Below are 25,927 nucleotides of genomic sequence, written 5' to 3'. Positions count from 1 at the left end.
ATCGGTTTAAATGCATATTTTGTTAAGAAATAAAACACATGGTTTTGAAGCTCCCTTTACAATTCATCATCAGAATATCCACACAGGACAACATCTGGACTGTAAAAGAATAATGCCAGGGGTATGATTATTTATCAATCTCCCAAGGGATCTGCTGTTTTGGGAAAAGGAGTATGAGCACAAATTCCAGATAAGATAACAAGCTGACCTGCCTGGGTAAAAATCACAAAAATCTGTAGCTTGCAGTTGCTGTCCATTTTTTAAGGAAGCACAAAATATAGAAATAAAAAATTGCCTTACTCCGCAGAAGTGTAGGGAATAATATGGCATAAGAATGGGGTCACAGAGGGGCAAAAACATGCAAAATGTACTTACTTCTGGCACAGCTGGCTGAAGAGCACTTTAGGAGAGAGAGGTTCTTTCCCAGCCTCCTTCATATTGTGCAGGAATAAGAGCACTGCGGATGTCAAAGACCCAGGACTGGAGAGACTGATCACTAACGGATCCTTTCCATGAGGAATTAAAATATGTAATTATCACTAAATGCTTATAATAACATAAAAACTGGTAAATTACACCCTACAATTATAATGACCAGATTTATAAACATTTTGTGAAGGCAAGAAGAATTGGAAGAGAAACACATATTTTTGCAAGCATGTTTATATTACAGAGGCACTGTTATACTGGTTACTATTTTACATATGCCACAGTCATTAATTTTACTGAACAACTATAATCAAGAGAGTCTAACTTAGGCAGAAACTGCTAAAAAATCTCACTAACCAAAGTTCTGCATCCATCTACCAAAGATTTATAGTAGATAAATATACAGTTAAGGGATCAGTTATCCAGAAACCCATTATCTGGAAAGCACTGAATTAAAGACATCTCCTATAGACTCCGCTTTATTTAATTTAAATTTTTAAAAATGATTTCCTTTTTCTCAGTAATAATAAAACAGTACCTTGTACTTGACCCCAATTAAGATATAATCAATCCTTATTGGAAGTAAACAATCCTACTGGGTTTAATTAATGTTTAAATGATTTTTTAGGAGCCTTAAGGAATGGAAATCCAAATTACACATTATCTGGAAAACCCAAGGTCCCGAGCACAATAGGTCTCATACCTTTACACTGAAACTGTTAGCAGTCCTAGACAATAGTGATCTCAATACAGTGTCAGTTAAGTAATTGCTAAACTAAATTTCCAGGATGACATATTGACAGCTGTAATGCAGACTGAATTTAAGTACAAAAAACTTTACATCAGTTTACAATGAGACTGCCAGATACAGGTAAAGGACCAGTTATCCGGAAACCCGTTATCCAGAAAGATCCAAATTACGGGAAAGATATCTCCCATAGATTCTATTTTAAACAAATATTTAAAATTTTTACTAAATATTTCCTTTTTCTCTGTAATAAATCAGTACTTTGTACTTGATCCCAACTAAGATATAATTAATCCTTATTGTGGGCAAAACAATCCTATTGGGTTTATTTAATGTTTAAATGATTTTTTAGTAGACAAAGTATAGAGATCCAAATCACAGAAAGATCCCTTATCTGGAAAACCCCAGACCCCGAGCAATCTGGATAATATATTCATACCAATACAATCTTTTAATTAATGAGACTGCTGTGTGGCTGTTGTCCATTCTGTACAGAAATATATTTATTACCAATTCATTTGATCAAAATTGAGCACTAAACTTAAGAATGCATTAAGGGACCTCAGAATTTGAGTATTTTTTTCCTATCTTGGGTCATATAGTTCTACAAAATGTGACATTGCTATTTTTAAATGCTCAGAATAAATTAGTCCTTTTCTATGCTTGAGTTCATGTAGAAGTCAATGGCAAAGGTCCCCCCTCCCTTTCCTTGAAGTTCTTTTTTTTGTCTTGAAATTTTGCTGGGTTTTGTATGAAAATACAGACGTTTCCACTGTCACAGCAACAATTCAAAAAAGTTTAAGTTTTTTTGTGACTTTTCCCTGCAACTTTTTTTTTAGTAAATATCATACATTCTGGAAAACAAATCAATTAATTAAACATTATTAGTGCTTTAAAAGTTATTTGTAAATGTAATTGCTATTGAAAGCAGCATTTCCTCCAGCAAGACAGGTCTGTCAATCTGCTTCCTTGTGTTACATTGGTTCAAGTGCCAGAGCCACCAGCGCAGAGAATAGAAAATGACAAACACTGATTTTAATAGTAATTATATAATCAAATAACTCAGAAACCATTACAAATATGTAACGCATGTATACGGCAAAATTGCTTAGAATTATGTTTTCTTTTATATAAATATTTTTGGGGTTGACATGTCCTTTAGAAGAGAAGGAAAGTCATTTTGGCATTTTACTGCCAATAGATTTGCCACATTAGTACCACCTAGAATGCTATATTTATTCTTCAGAAAGCTTAACTATACCTGAGTAAAGAGCCCTAGAAGCTTTCTCTGTTTAAGATTGCTGCTGCCATTTTAGCTTGGTCTTCATAGCATCCTACTTGCATTGTAGCCGTAATAGCTCAGACCATACATTCCTAAATGTATGGGGAGTGAGTTTTATGAATTCTTATGGGACGGGGGGCAGGAGAGGGGAGAGAAAAGGGAACTGCACAGATACTGGCCCAGGGAATGAAGGATTTTTCTGAGAGAGGAAGTCAGATACCCTAAGAACATGTTTACAAAAAAGGAGACAAGAAATCCTGTTTCTTTTGATAGAGGACTCACTGCAGCTTTTCTGTGAGTGCTTATGGCTGTATTTACAAAGCTTACTGAGTTTTTACATTTCCTTCTCCTTTAAAGCATTTCACTGCCAATAAATTAGCCACATCAGTGTCACCTAGAACACTATATGTATTCTGCAGAATGCTTTACCATATCTGAGTAAACAGCCCTATAAGCTCCCTCTGTTTGCTTAAGGTAGCAGTTACCATTTTATCTTGGTCTCAGTAGCTTCTGTGCTGCAGCTCTAGCTGCTGGTAGCTCAAATCACACATTCTGATGGGAGGGGGAGTGAATTCTTTTGGGAGAGGGTGTAAACGAATGGAGGGGGAGAGGAGAGAGCAGACTCCTGCCCCTACACTGAAGGAGCCCTGAAGGAGAGGAAGTCTGATAACAAAGAACATATTTATCAAAAGAAACACAGGATTTATTGTCTCTTTTTGTGTAGAAAACTCAGTGCATCTTTTCTGTGAGTGTTTATGGCTATATTCACATAGACTTTTCAGATAAAGCTTACTTTATTTCCCACCATACCATGCATATTGGCATAGGATGGGGCAAATAATCAAGTCCTTTTTTACTTGCTTCTGAAATAAATTATTTATGAAGTTTCTGACCAACTTTGCCTGTAGTCAGGTTTTGCTATTTGCATCTACAATTTCATTATGATGTATAATATCTTGACCAATATACTAGTTCCTTTTACTGAGGATGTCCAAAATTTGACCACTCTATTTAGGCTAATATCATTTCAACATCATTACCTTTTGGAACTGAACCACAGTTTCTACACGTCAACCACAGGATATTTCAGTGTTTCTCTTAATTCATGTATACCAAATTGGGATCTAGAGGTACTCTACACAGCATTACTTTAGTGGAACTCTGAGAAGCATGGCAAAAATTGTGTCTAGAACTACTGTTTAAAGTTCAATTTACAAGGCAGGATATACATTGGTATAAAGGACAAGGCACACTTACCAGGTGCACATCTTCACTACTATTGATCTTGAGCTTTGTACCTTTTTCCTTCATTTCATTCAGAGTGTCACTTAACATGTGCGTTTGAGCTAAATTCTGGAATTTAAAACATATGAAACATAAACTGTTGGGATTTTTTCATAAATGGGTTTAAGAAAGAATGTACTGGATAAAGTTAACAAAATTGCGCTAGGTAAACATTTTGGAAACATCATTGTGGAAACTGGAATAAACACACCTTGGGTGTATATGTTTGTTTTCATGCCACATGGCCATATTTAGAAAGGTTTATAAAATATCTTGCTCCTGTAACTGAATAAATGCAATAAACTAAATGGAGTATTTCAACAAGTTCCATCACAGGCTCTAAGTAACAATTAACACCGTATACACCAGTCTTGTAAATAATGAATTACAAATAAAATCATGGTACCTATAAAGTTGTACATTTTTAAATGCCAACTGAAAAAAACAACATTGCATTACAACACCGCAGACCTAACTAATCACATTAAAATCAAGGGTGCAATCATAGGCAACCAACATTTTCTGGAGTATTTGGTGGTGTCAAATACTGTATAAAAAGCGGGCTTTTTTTTTAAAAAAAATTCTACACCCTTATTACATGAGCATTTTAATCTCTTCTACATATATGTCAGAATTCATCAAACAGCTTTATAACTAAGCATGATGATGTTAAAATGACAATGTTGCACCAGTTCTACCAATAGTTAACTGCCATCTTTGCAGTGCAAGGGTTTTCTATATTTTAGACAGTGGTCCCCCATGCTTGTCATGGAACTGGGCCATGCATCACCAATTGAAACCATTTTTGCTGAAATTAGAATTAGGGCTAAATATAAAACAGGTGTAAACATAACTGTTTACATAAAAGTATTTTAAGGCAAAACCACAAGTTGATCCAGAAGCTCTCAGACCAACTGGCCCACAGGCTGAATGGATGGAAAGTGCAGAAAGTGAAAAGAAGCTGAAGCTCCTCTTCTGCTCCTGATGTTATATCAGGAGCAGACATTTCAAAACAGTTTGATTGCCGAACTGACAGATATCCATAAAACGTGGATACCAGCTGAGATCTGCAGGCCGCTATACACACACACACACACAGTTAATGTTTCATACTTAAATGTGTGTACATGGCCATATTTAGAAAAAAGTGTTTAGATCCCTTAGTCTAATACACAAATTTTGGGTAAAAACAGACATTTAAAGGAGAGCAAGGAATGACTTACCACTAGAATTGCATGTAAGCATTACAAGTAAGACTGGTCTAAATGGTCTTCTACAGTTACAATAATGTGAACCAATGTGACCAGCATCAAAATTATGTTAAATTGCCTCTTCTGTGAAAGTCCTGCTGGAACAGTGCAGGACAATTCAAAACAGCAACATTTAAAGGGGAAGTATACCCTTTTTTGCTATATTAGTTCAATAAACAAGACCTGTGCTGAACATATTTTTGCCTATTGTTTTAGTAGATACTAAATATGTATTTTTTGTATTTATTTTACTTCACATTGCAAAATCTGATATTGAAGGTAAAGTCCTATTCTATTTCTGGTTCTTACAACCAAAATCAAGCAAATCGCCCAAATCTACTCAGCAGCTCTGTCTTCCCTTAGCTGTAGCCTTTGTACAGTGTTGTCATAAGAAACAGTACATTATACAGTGATGTTCTTACTGGCACAATGATTTATTTGGATTGGGCTTGAATCAGAAGTAGAATGTGACATATTTCCTAATTAACTAAACAGGCACCAACACTATTTTTTGAAATAATATTTAAAAGGTGTATACTGCCTCTATAATAAAGATCATACAATAACATAAAACTAGTCAAAAAACAAAACAATACAAAATGTACAGTCAAAGTATTTTACCTGCATGACCGCATTAAAGAAGCAAGTGTTGCCCAAATTATTAATTCCCTTGACTGGTACAGAAGCGCAAGTAGAAACAGAGTTTCCTTTTTGTGTCTCACAAGCTTTGCTCCTTTGTTCATGCAATACAATAACTTTAGATGAGCAACCTAAAACAAAACAAAAAAAATATTGAGCACTAAGGAAATGCAAGCTTATCAGTTGCTTTGAAAACAATTTCATGAAATGTATAGAATTTAGAAAAATGTATCTAAACAATTGTCCATACTGTTTAATATGGTTATAATTATACACTGTCATTTAAAATAGCCACAAATGGTAGAACAATTACTATCAAATCTTATGTCCATTCACCTCTAATGGTTCACAGAGTTTTTGCTCTAGGCCTACCATACTTATCACTTGTCAACACAAGGGCATACAGAAAGGAATGTGCATCAGTAGTCATGCACCAACAGTTTTCAAATGGCCTCACTTCCTACATTCCTCCTCGCATAGCCATCAGGCCTCCTCTAACTGCTTTTAGCCTTCCTCCCTTAGTTTTAAGGCCTCCTACATCCTCCATCAATGCTTTCTGATTACTTATCAATATTCTCCAAAAATTAGGCATTTGAAAGGCTGATCGGGGAATGGGGAAGGCTGATGGAGGAGGGCCAAGAACTGTGGACATTAGGCAAACCCAAAAGCACTGGGAGAACTGTAAACAGAAGGAGAAGGTCTGAGGCTTAATAGTCAGGATGGTAAGTTATTACTCCACACCAAATTTGGACAATGACTACCAAAATTTCAGTTAAATGACATAATTAAAATGTATATTTTACACAAACTATTACATTCCCCCAGAAGTCATTCAGCTTTCATGCCAGCAAATTCATTTGTTTATGCCAAAACTGTGTAACTAAAAACATAAGCGGTTCAGGCACTTTAAATAACATACAAAATCCTCAACAAAGAATTTGTCATACTACCAAATTGAATCTGAGCCGTAATTTGCATATTCAACTTAAAGAAAATCTAAAAATATCATCAGTTTTGAACAAAGTGTATTTTGCTTTTCTCAGTACTCCTTTTACTGTATATAAACATGGAATACCTTTTTTTTGGTATCCAGCTACAGCAGTTATTTACTTTTTTGTTTGCAGGTCATGTGGATATAATTTATGACATAAATGGGAATAAAGAACTGATCGTTCAATCATTGTTATTACATATTCCGATGAACCTTGTTTTATAAGAACAGCTTTACACAGATAGCAAAAACTCTTTCAAATGTTCACTTGGCCGTTTTGAATTAAATTTGGTAGCTGGATTCCAAGTGGCATAACACATGGACACACAAACACACACCTGAGTTTAGAAGCTAGGGAATCAAATAAGTAGATAAATGCCTTCCAGTATTTGGCTTGCTAAATACATCTAACAGCTGGATGCTAAACTTCATCTGTTGACCCAGATGACAAGTGATATTTTATTCCGATGCACTGCCAACGGCGACAGAATTGTGTAGAATAAAATGTTACATAGTTACATAGGGTTGAAAAAAGACCTGTGTCCATCAAGTTCAACCCATCCAAGTAAACCCAGCACACCTAACCCACACCTACCAATCTATACACTCACATACATAAACTATAAATACAACCACTAGTACTAACTGTAGATATTAGTATCACAATAGCCTTGGATATTCTGATTGATCAAGAACTCATCCAGGCCCCTCTTAAAGGCATTAACAGAATCTGCCATTACCACATCACTAGGAAGGGCATTCCATAACCTCACTGCCCTCACCGTGAAAAACCACCTACACTGCTTCAAATGAAAGCTCTGTTCCTCTAATCTATAGGGGTGACCTCTGGTGCGTTGATTGTTTTTATGGGAAAAAAGAGCATCCCCCAACTGCCTATAATCCCCTCTAATGTACTTGTACAGAGTAATCATGTCCCCTCGCAAGCGCCTCTTTTCCAGAGAAAACAACCCCAACCTCGACAGTCTCACCTCATAGTTTAAATCTTCCATCCCCTTAACCAGTTTAGTTGCACGTCTCTGCACTTTCTCCAGCTCATTAATATCCTTCTTAAGGACTGGAGCCCAAAACTGCACTGCATACTCAAGGTGAGGCCTTACCAGGGACCTATAAAGGGGCAAAATTATGTTCTCATCCCTTGAGTCAATGCCCTTTTTTATACAAGACAGCACTTTATTTGCTTTAGTAGCCACAGAATGACACTGCCTGGCATTAGACAACTTGTTATCAACAAAAACCCCTAGATCCTTCTCCATTAAGGATACCCCCAACACACTACCATTCAGTAGATAGTTTGCGTTTATATTATTTCTACCAAAGTGCATAACTTTGCACTTATCAACATTGAACCTCATTTTCCAGTTTGCTGCCCAGTTATCTAATTTTGTCAAATCGCTCTGCAAAGCGGCAGCATCCTGCATGGAACTTATAGTTTTGCACAATTTAGTGTCATCAGCAAAAATAGAAACAGTACTGTCTATGCCCACCTCCAGGTCATTAATAAACAAGTTAAACAGCAAAGGCCCAAGGACTGACCCCTGCGGTACTCCACTAACCACACTGGTCCAATTAGAAAATGTTCCATTTACAACCACTCTTTGTACTCTATCCTTCAAAAAAATGTGGATATATACATATATACATACATACATACATATATGTGTGTGTGAATATATGTGTGTGAATGTACATATCCATATAGAAAGACAGCTTGATAGACAGGCAGACAGAAAGCCTATTTAAATAAAAATTAGATAGATACAGACAATTTGATATATGGCTATGCCTTTTGTGATCCAAAACAACAGTTTAAAAACTCAAAAACAGCACTGCCATGGAGCAAAGAGTCAGAACTACAATCTACCAGTTCTGTATTATCTTTACTAATGCTACTGTTCTTGTGAGGAGCATTTATTAATAGCGCATCATTAACTTGTAGCCTAGAGAAACTATATCAGTGAAAAGTTTCTGTAAGAAACTGAAAATCAAATTACAATATGTAAGTTTTACTGACATCCAAAGAACTAAAAAAGAATTTTGATTAACACAGCACATCAAGGTAAACAGGTTATGGACTTAATAAGCACCGGAAATGGTGATCTGGCAAATCGGATTTTTGACATATGAGCTCATATATTTGCTATAATGAGTAAAAGACTAAAGTCTAATTTAAGTCTTAATATGTTTTAGTGACATTAAACAGCCCAATTTAACATAATGGAATGTTCTAGCCAAAGGTTCTTTTTCGGTCAGGCAGTAAAAAGACTTTTCCATGGGGAGATCTTATGCTTTCCCTACATGAGCCTGAAAGAATCATATAGTTATGTTTTTTTTAAAGACTATGCGTAATTAAAGAGAAATAAAATGAGACTGACAAGTCACACATAATAACTTTCCAGTACATTGATCATACTCATTAAGCCAGAACTGCATCTGCAGGACATATGAAAAGGTGTATGTCGCTCTCTTACTATATGCGATTGTGCTTTTATTCTAGTATCAAGAAGAGTGATGATTTGTGGAGGAAATTAGTGAATACATGCAAAATACAGAGATTTAAAAACAGGCAAAACATATACTAATATCACAAGGCAGACACTGGGATGCTCCAGAATAATATGGTTCTCAAATCCATCAAAAACTCATAAATATATGTTAAAATATATTTTTGCTACAAAGTTTAATTACAAAGTGAAAAATTATTATTTAAGAAAATCATCAATTTACATTCTGCCTATTGTTTAAAAAAAATCATATTTTTTGCCATTATAAAGCACTTATTTGAAAGTTGGAATATTTTTACTGAATTTACCTCCCGTCTTTCTAAACTAGTTCTCTATCTAGCTATTAACTAACAAACAAACATTTCCCTTTTAAAAGCAGCAGCCTTTGAGCAGCTTATTATAAGGCTAATGGCAGACTGGAAAATTTGTCAGCTGCGGTTAAATTTGTGCTACCGCGGGCAACAAATCTCCCCAAAATGCTTTCCCAACGATTTACTTTATTGCTGGTGGGAAAGCATTTCAATGAGATTTGTCACCCACGGTAATACAGATTTAACCACTGGCAGCAAATCTACCCATGTGCCATAAGTCTAAGGGGCTTGTCAGTGGACAGGTAATTAGTTTTATCACCTCCTTTAAAGTTTTTTGGGACCAGAAGTGATAGGAAGTACTCAAGTGAAACTGGCTTCATATTTTTGTTTAGTTCCAGAAACAGAAACCATAGATATTTATTAATTAAAAAAGGCAACAAGTATATTCAGCCCAAGCCCTATTCATTAAAAAGTGGTGTTTACTGTCCCTTTAAAGGGGACCTGTCACCCTAAAAAAACAATTCCAAATGTATTTCCATCCATAAATCTTGTAATTTTTAGTCTTGGAATTACACAATCACAGCAAGGGGGCAGCTGCCATTTTGTGGACACCGTTAGTAAAGCAAGCTTTGCATCATGCTTGTTTATGTGATAGAATGGAGGACCAGATACCCAGGTCCATGCACTGGCTACACAATTAGATGGTGAGGAAGAAGGGAGTATATGAGAAGTGCAGTGACATCTAGGTGCTGAATGGAAAGTTGAAGTCATTGTCTGCCCCACCTCTATGCCTAAGGCATAGATAGCTGGGATTTTAAAATCCCTTTATTATGGGTATGAATTGGTTAATAAAAAAAAGAAATTTGGGTTTTATGTTTAATTCGAAGAGGACTTTTATTATACAGCTTTTATGTCTGGGTCACAGGTCCCCTTTAAATGATTATAAAATATTTTAAGACTATAGGAGGTGACAAGAAAGGATGTAGTGATCCAAAAAAAAGCACTGTACATGTGTTACCTGGGAAAAAGCCCTGCATAGTCTCAAACATGCATGCAAATACATTACATTTTATAAATATAAAAAAATGAATTTATTTAAAGTTTCTCCAATGGATTTATGTCTCCAAAAATGTGGCATATAATTAGGCTCAAAATTATCCAGAGGGTCCATGTTTTAAGGTTTGTAGTAAATTTACCCTTTCTGTAGAGCAGGGATCCCCAAAATTTTTTACCCGTGAGCCACACTAAAAGAGTTGGGGAGCAACACAAGCATGAAAAAAGTTCATGATGGTGCCAAATAAGGGCTGTGATTGGCTATTAGGTAGCCCCTATGTGGACTGGCGGCCTAAATGAGGCCTTGTTTGGCAGTACAACTGGTTTTTATGCACCCGAAGCTTGCCTCAAAGGAAGAATTGAAAAATAAGAACCTTCTTTAAAGGCCACTGGGAGCAACATCCAAGGGGTCGGGGAGCAACATGTTGCTCACGAACCACTGGTTGGGGATCACTGCTGTAGAGCAAAGCAATATCAAAAGTTATATGTTCCATGTTTTTCATATTTTTAAAAGTACTGTAAATACCTACTTTTTGAGTGGGGAAAATACACCTTCAATTACAAATTTTTTAACATATGTAATGGAAATGGCAGATACAGAGACGGTTTCTACCCACCAGCCATCAGGCTTCTGAACTGCTGACATTCTGCACACACCAACACACACTCACCACAACTACTGGACTCTTCACAATGTCACTTTAAGCAATGTCATTTTTAGTTCTTTAAATCCTCACTGCATAATCTCAAATACTTCATAGCATTTTTTTATTGTAAATACTTGTACCTTTATTGTACACTTTTATTATATTTAATGTTTGTAATTTTTTTTTTTTTGTCTATGTAAAGTTGGGGGGAACATGGGCCAAAAGAATTTCATTACGGTAATGATGGTAATGATGCTTCATTGTTATCTGTATATGACAATAAAACTTGAAACTTGATCGATTCATTACAAACTACAAAAATGTCATAATACATGCAATAAGAACATCCTTGAATAAATATTACTTAAATTATTTTACAGGTATAGGATCTTTTATCCAAAATACTCAGGAGTTTTCTCAATAAGGGATCTGTAATTTAAATATGGATTCATGCAGCTGCTGGATCAAATACAAGATACTGTTTTATTATTACAGAGAAAAAGGAAATCAGTTTTAAAAAATAGATTAATTTACTTAAGACCAAAATAACATTTATCTTTAGGAATTTCAAATTAATTATTGTAATAAAACATGCTTTTAGCTAGCAAAATAAATGCAAGGAATATGTATAGAATAAATCTATCACAGTATCACAGTTGTTTGCTCTTTCCATCGGCGTTCATAAACATCTGGGTGAGCATCTTAATGTAAACAATGTTCAAAAGCCATCTGGACAAAACTGCAGGCAAAATGAAATTCAAAGCATATGGAAAAGCAGATTTTTCTCTTCCCTGCAGCAGTACAGGATGACAAATGTCAGCCTTAGATCTGAACACGCTTCAGTGTGCGATGCTCAGCAGCACCACCTGGCTCTCCTTGCAAGGCCACCAAATATGGACAGCACTGTCACAGTGGACCATGTCTGCAGGGGAAACTCAGTAAATGCATTTCAGTTCATAGTTAGGTTGCAGGTTCACACAATTAGCAATGTTTCAGTCCCCATTAAACAAAATAATTCAAAACTACAAAACAAACAAACAAAAAAGCATAGTTAATTTACTAATTCAATGACTTTTTTTAACTCAAAAACTTGACAATATCATTTCTCGATACTTTTTGCTTGCACCCTTTCAATTATGCCCCACTTACCCTCAATATTAAAAGCCTTGTGGACAGTATTTTCACTATGTTTCTTATTTCTAGGGATGCACCGAATCCACTATTTTCGGATTCGGGCAAATACTGAACCGAATCATATAACATATGTTAATTAGGACACAGAAGGGTTAAAAAAGTGCCACGCTTCCTTGTTTATGTGACAAAAAGTCACATGTTTTTAAGGATTCGGGTTCGGTTCAGCCAGGAGCGTGGATCTTCTGAGAATTCCCAACCAATCAATAATCTGAAAACCTCTAAAGTTTTGAAGCAAAGAAAGATCTTCCAGGGAAGGAAAATCTGCCACTGACTTCTAGATGATCTTCTACGTTACTTTAAAACACTTTCATTTTTTGGTGATACTGTTCCTTCTTGCAAAAAATAAATAAATAATACCCTGTAGTACATAAAAACGTTAAAAAAGTGTATGTCATAACACAACAGATGGAACATTTGTTATAATTGTGAAACATTAACAAAAAATAAAAAAATTAAGGTTGGCCATTACCTACATCCATATAAAATTTAATAAACATAATAATATAATAATATTATGAGAGGGAGAGAGAGTTTGAAAGACAGTACACTCACCCAAAAAACAGAAAGAAAAAGGCAAGAAAATGGTGTAAGTCGACGTTTCGGTCCTACAAGGAGGATCTTTATCAAGGCATCACAAATGGTTCCCCACCACCAAGTTCCCCCACCAAGTAAGTAAGTGATTACCACGTACAGAGCCTTCAGCATAGCCATTTAGCTAACTTAGGGCTGTGCTTATACAAAAATACAAAAGAAAAATTAAAGTAAATGAGTGGAGAATGGTGTGTAATTAATGACAGATCAAGTTTCATAAAAGACAAAATTGCAATGCATCATACATAGTTATTGCTGCACACACACAAAGAGTGCATGCCACTTTATACAGACATCAATGACTGCACACCAGGCTAAAAGAGAATATACCTTTGTATGAGCAGTGTACCAATAAAGGCTGATTTCTCTGTACTTAAAGGAGAAAGTTACAATCATGGGGGGAAGGGGGGGTTGGGGGTTTGCTACAATGTTAGGCACCCCCCAGTTATTGTAATCGCTTACCTGAAATCCCCAGCTGGTGCTCCTGTTAGGAGAAAACTGCACCGTCCAAGAGGAGAATGAAGGAAGGAAGAGGATCTCTAGCCTGAATTAACACCTGGCCAGTGCAGTTTTCTCCTAACAGGAGCACCGGTCAGGGGTTTCAGGTAAGGCTGATGGCAGACGAAGCGTAGGGCGGATATTTTGGCAAGCGGAAAGCGCGCTTTTCCGATTGCCGAAAATATCTGCCCTACGCCTCGTGTGCCATCAGCCTTAGTGATTACAATCACTGGGGGTGCCTAACATTTTTCCTTCTTCTTTAAAAACATGAGTGCCTGATACACTGTTAACAAAATGTACACTTTACATTGTTTATGCACACATGCACATATACTGTGTACTTCAATGCTTAGTTTCTGCAAAAAAGCAAGCCTACTTTGCTAAACATTTAAGAGCTGGGATGACTTAGAAGACCATATTTCAATGACACCAGGCTTCTTCATGTGATTGTTTTACAAGATGACAATAGGCTGCTTTTAATTAGAGAAAAATAAACAAACTGTGTCTTCTGTGCATTTTGTTTACCCAAATCCTTTATTCTCATATCTTTTCACAGCAACATATTTACTTTTTTTTGTTATTAGTAGTCTTTGTTAAACATACTGTATATGCAACCTCTGCTTCAAGGTCAAAGCTCTTGCCATTGAACACACCTCTGTGATTCTTCAGCTGAAGGTCTAGATAATAAGAGCTCAGTTAATAGATTTCTTTTATTAGGAAACCTCTTCTTGTGTGGCATTATACAGCACTACTAACTCTTCAGACATTCCAATTAAAAACTGTTCTTCAGTTCAAGCCACATAATAGTATACAATAAACCTACCTGAGTACCTAACTGGCAGGAAAGAAAAATCTCTGCTATACCAGGAACAATATTTACCTTGAGGAACATTCACTTGTTCCTCCACATTTAACTAAAATAGAAAAAGGCAAATGCTTTGTATTCTGTTTAATGTTTTGATTCTTATTTGAAGTAGTTATTGATTCTGTAAAAGTAACACTATTCACTTTGTGCCTCATATGAATACCAAAATGTTGCCACAGTAACACTAAAGCTAAAATACAACATCTAACATACTGAAGTTTAAATTGACAAAATGGACAACTGGGTCACCACCAGCACTTCTGTGACAATTTGAAAGCCTTGCAGCTCTACTCTGACACTAGTGATTAAATGACTCTCAATTAGATCCGTGATGTATTTATGGATTAAGCATCTTTAGCACTTCAGTAAATGGCTAAAGTATGTTAAACACATACAAAGCACCCCAAATATTTCTGTTTGATAAATGCTTCTACGGAATATATGCTGATTGTTTCTTAATGGAGGAGCACAAAACAGCACGGTCTTAAGAGACATAATGTATCTACCAAGGCAATGAGATCATACTAGTCAAAGATGACCCTTCTAACTTGGCACATCAAAAGCAGCAGAAACTGCAAAGACGGAAAATACCTAGGAGGAGCATGCCTAGGTATGATGTTATCTTCTATAAAATAAAATTTGATGATATAACAATAAATACTTAATCTATCATAGTCCTGATTTCATAGGCATTAGGGGGACATGCCCCCCCCCCCTACAATTTTAACCCCTAGTTCCATTTTCATTGCAGGCAGAAGAGACCCAGTAAAAAATTTCAGTGCAGTGAGCACAACCTAGTAATCTTCTGTGACCCCTGATTTTATATGCTATCATACCTGTACATAAGGTTGCAAAACCATAGGCAATGTGCATCAGCGTTCAGCAACAGAAGAAAGATGGAAAATATCACTGAAAATTAACCTCACCCAGAGTTTGCTAATTGTAGTAACTGAATAAAAATAGGTCAGAACAAGAGGGGTTTATCCATGATTCTCAGTATGATGATTTTTATACGAGTTCCTGCTTAACATATAAACAATTTAATGCAAATTCAGAAAAGAAAAGATTATAATTACACCTGCCAAGCCATGAAAATACTAGTAGCTTACTAATCTCTTCTGCAGTTACTTCCCGGGTGGTTCTTTCTAGAAAAGCAATCTTTCTTTGTACAGCACTGTGTCAAACATGCTACATCTCTCTGAAACAGTATGTACATATTGTGAGATCCAACTGCCCATAGGATCAGCTGTGAGACACCTACAGCTGCAAGCATTCTTTTGGGAACCCAGCGTTAGCTTCATCCCAGCCGCTTAATGTAATTACTGAAGCCATTCGTCTGGCAATAATGTAATTTGCACATTTTTACAGCTGAAATAAAGGCAAATCTTTCAGAGACAGGGTGAACGGCAGGGTTGCTGCTCCCACATTATTTGTACATGATGGCAGAAAATTAAAAAAAACACAGATTGCAGCAACGTAAATGTTTTCTTAAATGAAAAAAATCATATATTCTTATCATCTCACAAATTGTGAAATTCATCTTAAATATTTAAGGAAGAAGAGTTATAATAAGGTAAATTTTATTTTTGAATTTTACATTTTTTACAGGTTTTACAAAAGGCTTCTTATTATATATCTTAATGAAAAATAATAATTTGCCAAAGCTAAGCATTTCTTACTACATGGATGACTGATCCTATGCATAGTATGTTACAGTACTTTATGAGAAAAGGCATAGGAAAGTGAGGCTGTGCTCACTAAGAGTATTCATAATCACATATAAGCTTTTCATACACTGACCCCCTGCTTGATCTACCTGTACAAAGATATTCACAACCAGTTCTCAGCATTTCCTCAGACCTCTCATTACTTGTATGATGCATCTTAAAAACTGTTAAAATACTATATACATACTAAAATGCTTCCTTGAATGCCTAATGGACAAAAAAATATTATTATTTGGGCTCCTTTCTAGTGTAATGTAGTGAAACAATGAAAAAAGGAATGGAAAACTCTGCAATTAAAAGCTGCCATGTTTCTATAGAAGTCAGACTTGTCTGAGACAATTCCAATTTTTTTTCTCAGTTTATTAAAAAGTCTGTCATTTTCAACCTCATTGAAACCTAAGGGAACCAGGTAATTTTCCGTTGTGGGTGACTTTTCGCCTGCAAGTATTCTGTCTGTTTAAATAACCCAGTACTTGAGAATAAAAAACACACGTGCCCAAGAAAAGTGATGCATGTTTTGAGGAGATTTTATAGGATGGTGTCTAAACAACAGATTGCATCCTACAAGCTGGATATAGTCAAATGGGTCAAAATATAATGGGACTGAGAAAAATGTGATGTGCAAACTACATGAAAGCTTTGCCATCCAACATGACACACCTGTCAGAAGGAAAAACTGCATTATATATCTGACATGATAAAATCTGATGGTGTATGATAGCAAAGACTTTTTTTCTTATAGAAAAAAATGTACTGTCTTATGCAAATGCAGGAACAAAACATATCATCTGACTTTATCTGAATGAATTTGCATTACAGCTGGGGGGGATCCGATTTTGCAGCATCCCACAAAAATGTATTGCTCTTTCATGACAATACTGTATGGGTAAGATTAAGGCCGATTAAAATTTCCTGTGTAGTTCAGCCCTTCGTTGCATTCTTTTTTTTTAACAAGACTTAATTTTTTCCCTCAAACTCAAAAATTGATTTATTAACCTCCCAGAGATTAGTGGCTGGCTATAGGAGATACAAACTAACTGGAATTTGCTATGCACGGAAGGTGAATCCAAAGAGACATTTTTTAGGAAAAGCAGGCAAAAATATTTGCAATTGCAGTGGGGTTTTTTTTCCAGAATTTTCCAGAACTGCATTGCGCCTACCACAATTGTGTGTGATTCACCAAAATTACTGCAACTACATGCACATTTCATCGCAAATCAGACTCAATACCCAGAAGTTCGCCTGGCATCATTTCCAGTATTGCTGCACGGCACAAAGAACTAGGGTTTCCCAGTGTCAATAGGTGTGGCAGTGCTAAATTCAGAATGGAAGTCAGAAACTATATAGAACTGCAAAAAGCACATTTTGACACAAGTACCTGTAATAAAACTGGTTTTATCCGCAACTTACGGTGGGGAAATTGCAGGAACCGCAACTGAACTTGTAGACATAAATGATCCCTAATGACATCATGTTACTATGCAAGGTAATTTTTTTTATCTATACAAAAGTCACCTATAGATATTTTAATTTCATTTGTATCTACATATGTAATAAAATCTTCACCAGAGTTTAAGAGGCAGATTTATTAAAGTGTTAAATTAAAGCTCACCACAGAAAACCTCACCCACTCTTAATTTACTCCTATGGGATTTTTAGTGGCGTATTTATCAATGTGTGCAAATTAGAGTTTACCATTTGATAAATACACTTCTAAAAATCCCATAAGAATGCAGATAAATTGGGTTAATTTTTTTGGGTTCTAATGTCTCATTTTGGTAATCTGCCCCAATATATCAAAACACTCGAGTAATTTCACCTTCACCTATACCAGCCTTAACCTGTAGATTTAAATGTAGATCTCATGCACCATAACACCACTAACTTTATGCAACATCTACCTTTTGCAGAACGAGTTGAATGCTTTTGGAGAAAGTCAACCATCTGTGCCAGCACCTTTTTGTTGCAGTGGGTTAACAGTTCTTCATCACATTTGTAACACCTGAAAAACACACACATTTTATTATAAATACTATCACAAGTATTTTTTACAGTGATTTACATTACATCTAACCATTAGGGATTTGGGGTAGAAGGATCACTGGTATTTTTTGGACCTCCAAATAATACTTTTTTACTATTTTTTTTTTTACAGTTCTGATTTGCCACAGTAAACCAGCGCATGGCCATTTATCATCTTTCAAATTAAAATTGCTCAGAAAGTTTCAATAACTATTATAAAACTCACCAATCAAAAAGGAAACTTATTTGTAAAGTAACATGTGTACTTGATATAGGTCATATTTTCTTTTGAATACTTTAACTATACTTAAAAGTAGTTTTGTACAAATTGGTGATATAAAAATCACCCTCAGTCCACTTATATGTCAGTCACCTTCAACAGTGGTCTAACTCACTTATAAGCCAAATGTTGATCAAAGACTTGGCTATCAGCAATCAACAAGACATGACAGCTCAAATGATTTTAATTTTAAAATTATTGCCCAAAAACATGCAAGTCCATTTTCAGAATACAATTTTTGTGAACAATTTGCCCATGCTGCTTGTTGTCATGCTCACAGGGGCCCTTCAAAAGAGAGAGAGATAGATAAAAAAGAAGTCATAAGGAGAAGGAAAAGTGAACAGATGCACTGTTTGAGGTTGGAAGGCAAAGTGTGTACAACAGGAACCAGAAATGGTATACTGGGAAGCAAATGGTTTACATGGCAGGTTATTCCATATAATTACAGTCACCACTGGAATATAATGGTACCATGCCCCCTCCACCCAAGACTATTATGCACAATAATCATCAGCCTGATATATAAGGCGCAAATTAGTTACCACAATGAAGTTGTATATCTGCACTCTATAGACGCTACTACCTTTCTCCTGTTCTTTTTGATGAAGGAGAACACTGGGGGCTACCATCACTTCCAAATCAGGTGTTAGTCCACAGCAGCCTGCATCAATAGGTGCAGCACCCATGCATCAAAAGAATCATGTGCACATGTCACTCTCATTCTGAATGCCAGATTTGATGTTACCTGGACTGATTCTCATTGAAGTGCAAGCGAAAGTGCATTAATCTTGGTGCACTAGATGCAATTGTATCAAAATGGCATCTACCCCAGTCAACTGCAACTACATTGGAATTCTGCCATATAACCCTGCATTAAGCGTAAAAAAACATGCCAAATGCATGCAGAAGTGCATTTTGTATGTTGTGTTTGTGGTAAGTAAATGACCCAAGTGTTTGTCAGGTAATTGTTTTAAAAAGTTTAAAAACTGCTCCAAGTAAATTCCTGACTAAAGCACCTGTTTAGCAATGAGAGCAATATCCAGTTCAGCAAGATAAAATAAATTAGCAAGCACCTACTTACCAAGTCAGCCATGTGCTGAGATTGATTGCAATGCAGTGAGGCTCTGTGTGGAGAGCCTCAAAGTGTTTTAGAGAATGCTGGCATTCAGAATTGGCTCCACAGCCCTAAACATAAAACAGTAGTAACAGATAAATTAGAAATACAAAAATAAAAACTCATGATTGTCCAAGATTTTAATATATATTATATACAGTGGTGTGAAAAACTATTTGCCCCCTTCCTGATTTCTTATTCTTTTGCATGTTTGTCACACAAAATGTTTCTGATCATCAAACACATTTAACTATTAGTCAAAGATAACACAAGTAAACACAAAATGCAGTTTTTAAATGAGGGTTTTTATTATTTAGGGAGAAAAAAAATCCAAACCTACATGGCCCTGTGTGAAAAAGTAATTGCCCCCTGAACCTAATAACTGGTTGGGCCACCCTTAGCAGCAATAACTGCAATCAAGCGTTTGCGATAACTTGCAACGAGTCTTTTACAGCGCTCTGGAGGAATTTTGGCCCACTCATCTTTGCAGAATTGTTGTAATTCAGCTTTATTTGAGGGTTTTCTAGCATGAACCGCCTTTTTAAGGTCATGCCACAACATCTCAATAGGATTCAAGTCAGGACTTTGACTAGGCCACTCCAAATTCTTCATTTTGTTTTTCTTCAGCCATTCAGAGGTGGACTTGCTGGTGTGTTTTGGGTCATTGTCCTGCTGCAGCACCCAGGACCGCTTCAGCTTGAGTTGACGAACAGATGGCCGGACATTCTCCTTCAGGATTTTTTGGTAGACAGTAGAATTCATGGTTCCATCTATCACAGCAAGCCTTCCAGGTCCTGAAGCAGCAAAACAACCCCAGACCATCACACTACCACCACCATATTTTACTGTTGGTATGATGTTCTTTTTCTGAAATGCTGTGTTACTTTTACACCAGATGTAACGGGACACGCACCTTCCAAAAAGTTCAACTTTTGTCTCGTCGGTCCACAAGGTATTTTCCCAAAAGTCTTGGCAATCATTGAGATGTTTTTTAGCAAAATTGAGACGAGCCTTAATGTTCTTTTTGCTTAAAAGTGGTTTGCGCCTTGTAAATCTGCCATGCAGGCCGTTTTTGCCAAGTCTCTTTCTTATGGTGGAGTCGTGAACACTGACCTTAATTGAGGCAAGTGAGGCCTGCAGTTCTTTAGATGTTGTCCTCGGGTCTTTTGTGGCCTCTCGGATGAGTTGTCTCTGCGCTCTTGGGGTAATTTTGGTCGGCCGGCCACTCCTGGGAAGGTTCACCACTGTTCCATGTTTTTGCCATTTGTGGATAATGGCTCTCACTGTGGTTCGCTGGAGTCCCAAAGCTTTAGAAATGGCTTTATAACCTTTACCAGACTGATAGATCTCAATTACTTTTGTTCTCATTTGTTCCTGAATTTCTTTGGATCTTGGCATGATGTCTAGCTTTTGAGGTGCTTTTGGTCTACTTCTCTGTGTCAGGTAGCTCCTATTTAAGTGATTTCTTGATTGAAACAGGTGTGGCAGTAATCAGGCCTGGGGGTGACTACAGAAATTGAACTCAGGTTTGATAAACCACATTTAAGTTATTTTTTAACAAGGGGGGCAATCACTTTTTCACACAGGGCCATGTAGATTTGGAGTTTTTTTTCTCCCTTAATAACGTAAACCTTCATTTAAAAACTGCATTTTGTGTTCAATTATGTTATCTTTGACTAATAGTTAACGGTTTTTGATGAGCAGAAAAATTTAAGTGTGACAAACATGCAAAAGAATAAGAAATCAGGAAGGGGGCAAATAGTTTTTCACACCACTGTATATATATGCTATTCTCATGTCAACCACTAGGCAACTGAGGTTTAGCAGCGCAAACAATTTCTGCATTCATTTGATTCCTACAATGCTAGAGTGGTCTAGAGTGTCAGAAAGCATTGCCTCTCATTATATTTAATGTATTTGGGGCTAATACTCTTACTCTATTTCAAGGATAAATAAGCCATATATATATATATTTTTTTTTTTTTTTTTTTAAATCCCCTAAAATTACTCTAACCAGTCCTCAGACTAAAATACCCTAATAACACACCTTTCTTCTGCATGCCTTTTTACTTTGTTTCACTATTACAAGCAGCTGAACAGCAGTTCTTTTAGTTACTTCTTTGTCTAGCATGAAGATCCAACCTCTTTTGCTTTCTGAGCATTCCTTCTCTCTCAGACTATGAAGACCTCAAAGAAGTGCCTACTGTGGATGTTAACTGCCTCTGCTCCAATTAAAATTAATCAGGCATGCACAGTAGGCACCTCTTTGAGCCAAAGTAATTTTAAAGATTAACTATTCTTTTACGTATTCTTTAATGTATTTGAGGCTGAAGTTCCCATTGCTTCTCACTGTACTTAATGTATTTGTGGTGCCACTCACTATATAATGTATATAGGATATGGAATTATTGTTCAATGAAGTCAATTTACTATTACTTACATGAGCATACTGTGTGAATATATCTATATCGCTGTTATTGTACAAGCTAAGTGAGGCTAATGGCACATGGGGAAGTTAGGGGACAGTGTATTTTAGCTGGAGAGAAATGCCTGAACTCAACCTAAATTACTGGGAGGCAGTTTTGCCTGTTTACCATTTACCATGTTTAAATTTAGGACAGTACCAGCAGTGCCCATGGAGGCACTATTAGTTCAGATAGCTAAGGTGTCAGGCAGCTGCTATCTTGTTACCTGCCCATTGTTCTGCTGATAGTTTTGCTGATGACACCCCCCGTGTCATCACTCCAACTCCAACTTTTTTTACCACCCATTTTTATGGGTAGAAATTTTTGCTCTTCACTAGTTTACTATGTCTCACACATACAAAAAAAAGGGTAATTGTAATTTTGGATCCTAGATAACACCCTAGATATAAAAATACAAATTACTAGGAAAATGCTTTTACATACGAATGAGTCTTTCCTAGTACATAGCCAGTTACATCTAATCAGTAAATAACCTTGTGGTAGGCTTGGTAAAAACTGAGACTCCTGCAAAAGAAAGACAGATACCTGCTCTACCTCCTATTTATTTACAGTAGGTTCAAGGTCAACAAAGTGAAATAAAAATAGCAGCAAACTATTCACTAGTTGGAATAGAATACCTCCCTTACCAAGAAACTTGCATCAGGTTACAACAATATGTCAAAGTTTTCAATTTATGATATACAATTTTGATTAGATAATGCAACATATTTACAAAGTGTAGAAAATAAACATAGCTACTGCAGTGTGTGCAATTCCTCTTTTGTACTTCTCAAAGGTGAATTAAATGACTGGAAATTTAGAACAATTACGCTTGTTAAAAACTGGCTTAAGCTACTGTTACTTGGATACTGCTCTATATTGTACATATTGAGACACACAATGCATCTATATAACTATGATCACCAAAGATGTAACATATATTACAGTTGATTTAGGAACAGCACTGGAAACCTACAAAAGTTGCTATACTATATTGCCATAATATATTATTCACATTTAGCACACTTTCTCCAAATATATAGCTTTACTATTTTTAATACTGAAATTAAATACAAGAGTACAATGTAGATTGGTTAAAAGTCTACATTACAAGAATCCAAATTGTTATCTGTACACTGTAGAGAACTGTATTTTATGTGTTACCTGATGGCCACATTTAAGGCAGAGCCAGACTTCTGCAGGGACAACTAATTCACCATCTTGTGTCCTTCTCTCCTTCATACACTCTGTGCATACTGACCACACAGCCTGTGAGACAGCTCTTTTAACATGGTTCACATCTACTGCTTGACTCACATGATGGCAAGTTAGACCTACAAACAATAACAGCCATAAAAGCACTAATCAAATCATGTTTCCCCATACAATAAAATAGAACAATGTATTTATGAACTGCAATATCAATAAAACTGCAGGACATCACATGGAATGTTAAAGGAGAAGGAAAGGCTAATAAAGAGTTAATCTCAAGCTGCAGGTTTTTTTAGCTCCTGCTGATGTTGTCCTTTTTTTCCTGCAGACTCCAAACGAACAAATGGCAGCGGCACTCAAGAGCTTTAGACGGGACTTTGCCCATGAGATTCTTTATTGCGGAAAAAATGCAACGTTGCATTTTTTCCGCAATAAAGAATCTCATGGGCAAAGTCCCGTCTAAAGCTCTTGAGTGCCGTTGCCATTTGTTCGTTTGGAGTCTGTGGAGAGGGTGCCGATCCCTCTGAGCATTGTGCACCGAGCGTAAGTGATTGTTGGAGAGCTGAGGGTGTGCGGGTGAGGGTTCAAATTGTACTCGTGGAACTTTTTTTCCTGCAGGCCAGAACACAGCACCTTTTGATTGTGGATGTTATTATCCTATTTTTGAGCATGAAGGACTCCTGGTAGTTGTGAAACTTTTCAATAAGCAGGCCTTATGTCACGCCCCAATAAGTGTTGCTTTGATTTAGTGAATTGTATTTATTGGTGTGTTTAATAAAGTGTATAAATAGTTTGCCTTTTTCCTATATAGGCCCCTAGAGTTGTGAATAAACAAAGATAGAGGTCCCTTGTCTGTGGGGCAGATGTAGCAGGTTGTATTTTGCATAAGCGGCTGAATTGGATTTTGAAAAAAGTCAAGAATGCTGAAAGATTAAGATCTTACTTAATTTGGGGGGGGGGTGGGGGGGTGTCATCAATATTACCCCTGTGTGTTCCTTGGGTTTCTTAATCAAAGCATAAATGAACATATTTCTCTGTTTCTAATGGACTCTACCACCATAAATGATATGTAAATGAGCTACCAGTGCCTCTAACGATTGCTAGGCATCTCCTTGCCCAGTAGGACAGAGGGCTCTACTGCTGCTTTGGGAGAGGGAACTTTTATTTAATGGGGCGGGGGCATCATTACTGGCTGCAGGTTTAAATATATTCTATGTTTTACAAAAAGTTTTGAAATTCTATTCAGCTGATGAGCCCTAGCTTAGGTGCATTGCTCTACCTTTGACCATCAGGGACTACTAATGACACAACCTGATTACACCTTACACAACTGCTGAGGGAACGTTTGCTACACACCGCTGAGTGTCCCTGTCATTTAGCCAATTGTCATCTTATTTATTGCTTTGTATTCAATACCAGGGGTTTTATTATGTTGGGTTGAAAAACCCAACATACTGTTCTTTCTTCCGCTTTTTCTTATTCTTAGCACCCCCTATTTTCTAAACGCTACTCCTCCTACAGTTTTAGGGGTACAACACCCAAACCCCCCACTCTTCTTCGCCCTATAGCGGAGAAGGTTGCTTGTGCTTTTCTAAGTGATCACGCCCCCCGTCTTTTTGTGGTGCCACTCTGAACACCCCAAATTTCCCATTGACTTTGACAGGGAAGATTTTCAAACTGCTGCAACGCTTACATCCCCCAAACTTGAATAACATAATCATGGGGTCACCCCGAATGAAACAGTGATATTTGTTAGATTACCCAAAGTGGGAGGGACCAACAACAGCCAATCAAATTTCACCCATTTAATTTTTTTGGTTTCAATTTAAAATGCTGCCTTTCTCACACTGTTTATGTTATGACTACGTATTCAGGGTTAGAAAAAGTGGGCGGAGCCACCAAGAGCCAATCCATTTTCACCCATTAAATTTCATTTGTATATATTTAAATTGATACCATTATTTAAGTATTAATTCCAGGGTTATTAAACTTTGCAAAGTAAGTCACTGGGTATTGTCAGGCCCGGATCTGTGGCGAGGCCACAAAGGCTTGGGTTTAGGGCGGCAGAAATTTAGGGACGGCATGCCGGCCTGCCGCACAGGAAAATTTTGCCCGCGCATGCATGGTTGAAGTGGGCGGGCAGCCATAGGGGGCAACAAGGGGACGCCCCAATCAGAAATCCGGCCCTGGGTATTTGACGGTCAAAGGTAGAAAAGTGGGCGGAGCCACCAACATCCAATTACATTTCACCTATTTACTTTCAATGGTAAAGTGTAAAATGCTGTCAGTCCCACAATTTTTATGCCTGAGTCCCCAAACTTTGCAAAGTTGGTCACTGGGGGACTGCAGTTCAAAAATAGGAAAAGTCCTTTGGGCCACTAACAGCCAATAACAATTTACCTATTGACTTTTATTGGTTTAAATTTAAACTGCTGCCGTTCTTTAACTATTAATCCTAGGGTCCCTAAACTTTGCAGAGTTAGTCACTGGGTAACTGCAGTTTCAGGTTAGAAAACGTGGGAGGAGCCACTAACCACCAATCAGATGTCACATGTTGACTTTCAGTGGGGAAATTTAAATTGCTGCCATTCAGACACTATTAAAACCAAGGTCCCCAAACTTTGCACAGTGGTTTTTACTATATAACTGTGGTCCAAGGTTAGACATGTGGGCGGAGCCAACAACAGATCAGATTTCATTCAGTGACTTCACGTTTTTCAAACCAACATGAAGTTTGTTTTCAAACTTCCCTTCCTAGTTCCAGTTATTGCTTTGTTGGCACAGACTGTCTTTAGCTGTTTAG

At 36.8% G+C, this 25,927-nt stretch overlaps 1 protein-coding gene across 3 annotated transcripts in view; it reads right to left on the bottom strand.

Annotated features, from left to right (window-relative positions):
* The window catches only part of usp45 (ubiquitin specific peptidase 45), a 76,070-nt gene that overhangs the window by 46,486 nt on the left and 3,657 nt on the right, over positions 1-25,927 (bottom strand). For all 3 annotated transcript variants that reach the window (XM_031901670.1, XM_031901671.1, NM_001375267.1), the window contains exons 3-8: positions 23,077-23,246; positions 19,415-19,518; positions 17,933-18,033; positions 5,615-5,763; positions 3,717-3,812; positions 376-506 (exon numbers count right to left, since the gene is read on the bottom strand). In XM_031901670.1, the coding sequence (XP_031757530.1) occupies positions 376-506; positions 3,717-3,812; positions 5,615-5,763; positions 17,933-18,033; positions 19,415-19,518; positions 23,077-23,246 (751 nt within the window). The remainder of the gene's footprint in view (positions 1-375; positions 507-3,716; positions 3,813-5,614; positions 5,764-17,932; positions 18,034-19,414; positions 19,519-23,076; positions 23,247-25,927) is intronic.

This window comes from Xenopus tropicalis, chromosome 5 (assembly GCF_000004195.4).
Source record: "Xenopus tropicalis strain Nigerian chromosome 5, UCB_Xtro_10.0, whole genome shotgun sequence".
In the NCBI taxonomy this organism is placed as follows: Eukaryota; Metazoa; Chordata; class Amphibia; order Anura; family Pipidae; genus Xenopus; species Xenopus tropicalis.
This window is presented reverse-complemented; position numbering and strand designations above follow the sequence as displayed.